Below are 1,795 nucleotides of genomic sequence, written 5' to 3'. Positions count from 1 at the left end.
CTCTCTTGCAAACCAGCAACCAGCTCACTCAATGTGCAAAGTACCTTCCTTTCCCTCAGTTCCCTTGTCTCAGCTCTGCTACTCTGATAGACGCTAATTGTATTGCGGACCCATGACTTGAACATGCAAATCCCCTTAAATATAATGGAACTACATAGACCATATCTTTTGCTTTCAAAATATCACCCATGCATTCCTTCTCCCCTTTCTGCCCACACTATATTTCAGGTTTCAAGGTTTCCTACCTAGCTCTGCCATCCACCCTGCAAAAACAGACAAAATGTATATTCCATTTTGTTCATATCAAAGATATGAGATTTCCATTATGAATGGCTACTTCTTAAATAAATTTGGGTATGTTAACTGTATTTTCTTCCTCTTTTACCATTAATTTAAAAAAGCATGCTGAGTTTTTCTGTTTTCTACCCACCCATAGCTCAGTGTCGTATCACTACCCCTCCTTGGGCATGAAAAAATTCTCTTGGCTTCAGATTTCACACACTCTGATTCTGCATATACCTTATGCAATTCCTTCCATATTCCTTCCATAGTTCATAAAAAAATCCAGGCAAGTCTCAACTCCCCCCACCGGTGAATTAAAAGCATTAATGAGCAAATGACTTCATTAGGAAGTATTGTGTTTAACTGAAAATGCATTCAATCATTGTTAAATCATTCAAAGAGACTTAATAACTGTGACTCTTCAGCAAAGAAAAAGATGGCCAAAAAGTGGTTTGACAGAGAAATAAATAAAATCATGATCAGTGATGAAAAAGGTGAGTAAATCATCATTCCTCGCAACACAGGGACAAAGAAACACAATGAGATCATGAGGTAGCAGGCAAAAGGGACAGAAAGTACCTTTTTTAACAAATACCAAAATGTTGTGGAACTCACTGCCACAGGGTGGTGTATGCTGAAAAGTAGACATTAATTTAAAAAATAATTAGACAAATTCACAAAAATAGATAGCTACTAAGTATCATCACTTGGATTCGATCCCTTCAGCTTCTGGCTGAAGAAATCTTAAACCTTTGAAGATTTTTCTAGTGGAGGGAACACTCTGTGTTTTACGTTCCTACACACTCCCTCAATTATCCCTGAGCAGCAGCAGGGGGTCTAACTCAGAGTGGCAATTCTGACTGTTTATCAGCTGTGATTTATATTTATCTAAGAAGTCACAAAACATGAAATGAAAATATTTACTGCTATGGTGATCTCCTCCCAACTTTCTAAGCAAAATGTTATTTATGTTATATATGTTTTATTTATGTTATAAATGTTATTTATTATTTATTATAAAAAGCAATGACTTTTTTGCTTCGGTCTTCACCAGCAAGTGCTTGAGCCTCACTGCCCAAGCTGCAGAAGGCAAAGGCAGGGACTGGGAGAATGAAGGGCCGCCCACTGTGGGAGAACATCAGGTTCGAGACCATCTAAGGCACCTGAAGGTGCACAAGTCCATGGGACCCAATGAGATCCATCTGTGGGTCCTGAAGGAACTGGCGGATGAAGTTGCTAAGCCACTATCCATCGTATTTGAGAAGTCGTGGCAGTCCCGTGAAGTTCCCACTGACTGGAAAAGAGGAAACATCACCCCCATTTTTAAAAAGGGAAAAAAGGAAGACCTGGGGAACTCCAGGCCAGTCAGTCTCACCTCTGTGCCTGGGAAGATCATGGAACAGATCCTCCTGGAAGCTATGCTAAGGCACATGGAGGACAGGGAGGTGATTCGAGACAGCCAGCACAGCTTCACCAAGGGCAAGTCCTGCCTGACCAACCTAGTGGCCTTCTA

General features: G+C 40.6%; 1 protein-coding gene across 1 annotated transcript in view; it reads left to right on the top strand.

The window, feature by feature from the left end:
- Positions 1–718: 718 nt before the first annotated feature.
- The window catches only part of ATIC (5-aminoimidazole-4-carboxamide ribonucleotide formyltransferase/IMP cyclohydrolase), a 69,783-nt gene continuing 68,706 nt past the window's right edge, over positions 719–1,795 (top strand). Inside the window, exon 1 of the mRNA XM_009329667.1 lies at positions 719–776. Coding sequence (XP_009327942.1) covers positions 719–776 — 58 coding nt within the window. The remainder of the gene's footprint in view (positions 777–1,795) is intronic.

The sequence above is a fragment of the Pygoscelis adeliae genome, unplaced genomic scaffold (genome assembly GCF_000699105.1).
Source record: "Pygoscelis adeliae isolate BGI_AS28 unplaced genomic scaffold, ASM69910v1 Scaffold7, whole genome shotgun sequence".
Classification (NCBI taxonomy): Eukaryota; Metazoa; Chordata; class Aves; order Sphenisciformes; family Spheniscidae; genus Pygoscelis; species Pygoscelis adeliae.
Note: the sequence above shows the minus strand (reverse complement) of the source record. Positions and strands in the feature narration are given on the sequence as shown.